Source organism: Chiloscyllium plagiosum, chromosome 26 (genome assembly GCF_004010195.1).
Source record: "Chiloscyllium plagiosum isolate BGI_BamShark_2017 chromosome 26, ASM401019v2, whole genome shotgun sequence".
Lineage (NCBI taxonomy): Eukaryota > Metazoa > Chordata > Chondrichthyes > Orectolobiformes > Hemiscylliidae > Chiloscyllium > Chiloscyllium plagiosum.
The window spans coordinates 12,052,656-12,055,093 of record NC_057735.1 but is presented as its reverse complement, the minus strand read 5'-3'; the positions used below and the strand labels follow the sequence as shown (position 1 = coordinate 12,055,093).

The window sequence follows — 2,438 nt, the reverse complement described above, 5'->3', positions numbered from 1 at the left end:
GGAAATAGTTTGTGGGATTTTATCTATTTATTTTCGGAGATTTTTGCTGTGAATATATAGGACTGTTGCTGTATTCACTTTACAGCAGCATGGGGCTGCTCCTCTACAGTAACATGAGGTGATGCTGTGCATTACCAGCATTGCGAACCTCTACATCATCGATCTAAAATAAATAGACGTCAAATTAACAAACACTATACTTTCCAGAAATGCGCATTCTATTTTTTATTTTAATCTCGAGACTCAGCTTCCAAATGTCAAAAGCCAACATGTATGACATCACTGGATGCATTAAACGCGAAACCTATTGGCCACCAAGTTTAATCACCAATATAATGACTGTGTTAAAGGTATTTTATTTAATATTCTCTTTGGATTTTGAGTGTGTCAGCAGTACTTTTAAACAGGCTCCAAAAATAAAGAGAGCACTGACAGACTTCAGACTGAAAATCTAGAAGCTCGGTTATTTTTAGTGTATCAATTCCTCACCCACGTGTTGGTTTAAGTTGATTAGAATGTTCCACCAGGCGACTCTCGACTGGACCTGGCCAGTTGTTCTCCTCGGCCTTCTGACTGGGATAGCCTCCCCGGCTCCAATAGCAACGAAAGCGAGGGGGAGCTTGGAAGGGAGATGGGAGACTCTGCTCTCCAGGTCCCTGTATCCGATCTCTGGGAGGAAATTAGACCTCGGCTGGGACAGGGACTATTTCACTGGAATCAAGAGAGTGAGGAGGCTTTATTGCAATGTTGGCATCGGGTTTCACCTCCAAATCACGGCTGATGGACAAATTAATGGAGCACACACTGAAAACCAGTACAGTAGGTAGTCAGCATCTTTTTCTTTCTAAAAAAAAATTCTAATCCAGTTACTGCTAACCAAATCTAATTCTTTGCAACCTTTTGTTAGACAAGCATCTATTTAGGCAATTTCGTGCAATGCACAGTTACCTCCTGCAGGACTTAAAGAAGCATCATCTCTCTGTATTGGCCCAGCTCAGAAGCAGTAGGAAGTTATCCCAAACCATGCAGTCTTTTCTCCATTGAAGTGCCGCAGTCTTTCAACACGAGGAACAATCTCTTTAAAAATGCCAGTCTGAATGCTTAAAAAAAATTGGTAGTCTGTTGTTGATGCATGATGGCTTATTGCAATGACATAGCCGGCCCTGTGCTTGGCAATGCCAGAAAAGCTGGCCAGTAATAGTACATGTAAACTTTGCTTGTGGTTTGCTTTAAGATTTTGAAGGGTTAAATGCATTCGATAACTTGACTAGTCTTCAGCAGCATATGCAAAAAAATGCTTTATATAGAAATGGAATAAGAACTGTGCTTAAAAAATGGACATTGTGAAGAGAATAAGAGAAATCTGCAGAAGCGAAATGCTTGTTAACTTGCCTTATTTTTAATACTTAATGTGGCCGGTTGTTACACGTGGACCTTAGATAGTTAAATGCAAGTTGTGGACAAAAAGGATACTGTATAAATAGAGAGCAGAGCATGCCAGTTTGGCATTCCCCTTCTTGTTTCCGGGTAGAACTGTTATTCTTGCGTTTACTAGGAACAATTCTACACCTGTAACTTTTAAATTATTTGTATACCTTGTAGTGAAGATGGACAGTTACTGGAAATTGAAAGAGTCTGGACATGGGCTGGCTTTCAAGTAAACCTTATTGTGAATTGGCTTATGTACAAGATTGGGTCAGCTGATGTTGAAAGGAATCAGGAACAGCAGTGAGTGTATTTGCGCCGCATTGTCGGCTCTATTTTATTCCAACCAGACTTTTTTTTCCCCCCACCTTTCTCCCCCCACCCCCCCACTTCCAAAGCGCTCCTCTCCCACGCACCACCCCCTTCTCAAATTTCCCATCCCCCAAAACGCTTGGTTAAAATTAGATTGCATGTGAGGTTTCAATGTATGTCTCTGTGTAGTTGTGAAATGGGTGCTGTTTGCAAAAAGACCATACTTTTCTACGCAGTGTGGTTCAGGAGTTCAACTTCGTTATGTATTTGATTTTCATGTTTCATCAACAGCAAACTTTTTTTGTTAATACAGATTTGCTTTATCAAGGCACTGAGATCTTTAAAGTCTATTTTGGTATTTGTAGCATTTTCAACCATTTTTGACACAGTTTTGTTTTAATAAACACCCAGGAATCCAGAAACATCAGGAATTTTTTTTCTGTTTGCAATGCTGTCTTTTTCAAAAATAAATTCCTGGGACATAGCTGGCTGACTATCATTTATTGCCTATTCCGAAATTGCTGGCTGGCTGACTGATTTAACAGGCAGAAATATGTGTTGCTGGAAAAGTGCAGCAGGTCAGGCAGCATCCAAGGAGCAGGAGAATTGACATTTCAGGCATAAGCCCTTCTTCAGGAATGAGGCGGGTGTGCCAAGCAGGCTAAGATAAAAGGTATGGAGGAGGGACTTGGGGGAGGGGC

At 40.9% G+C, this 2,438-nt stretch overlaps 1 protein-coding gene across 4 annotated transcripts in view; it reads left to right on the top strand.

The window, feature by feature from the left end:
- Positions 1-392: 392 nt before the first annotated feature.
- LOC122562966 (fibroblast growth factor 6-like) overlaps positions 393-2,438 on the top strand; it is a 17,415-nt gene continuing 15,369 nt past the window's right edge. Inside the window, exon 1 of one of the 4 annotated variants that reach the window (XM_043716267.1) lies at positions 393-819. In XM_043716267.1, the coding sequence (XP_043572202.1) occupies positions 516-819 (304 nt within the window). In that variant the 5' untranslated portion in view covers positions 393-515. Of the gene's footprint in view, positions 827-1,547; positions 1,729-2,438 lie in introns of those variants that run through there. The other 3 variants (XM_043716269.1, XM_043716268.1, XM_043716270.1) reach the window with 3 other exon arrangements.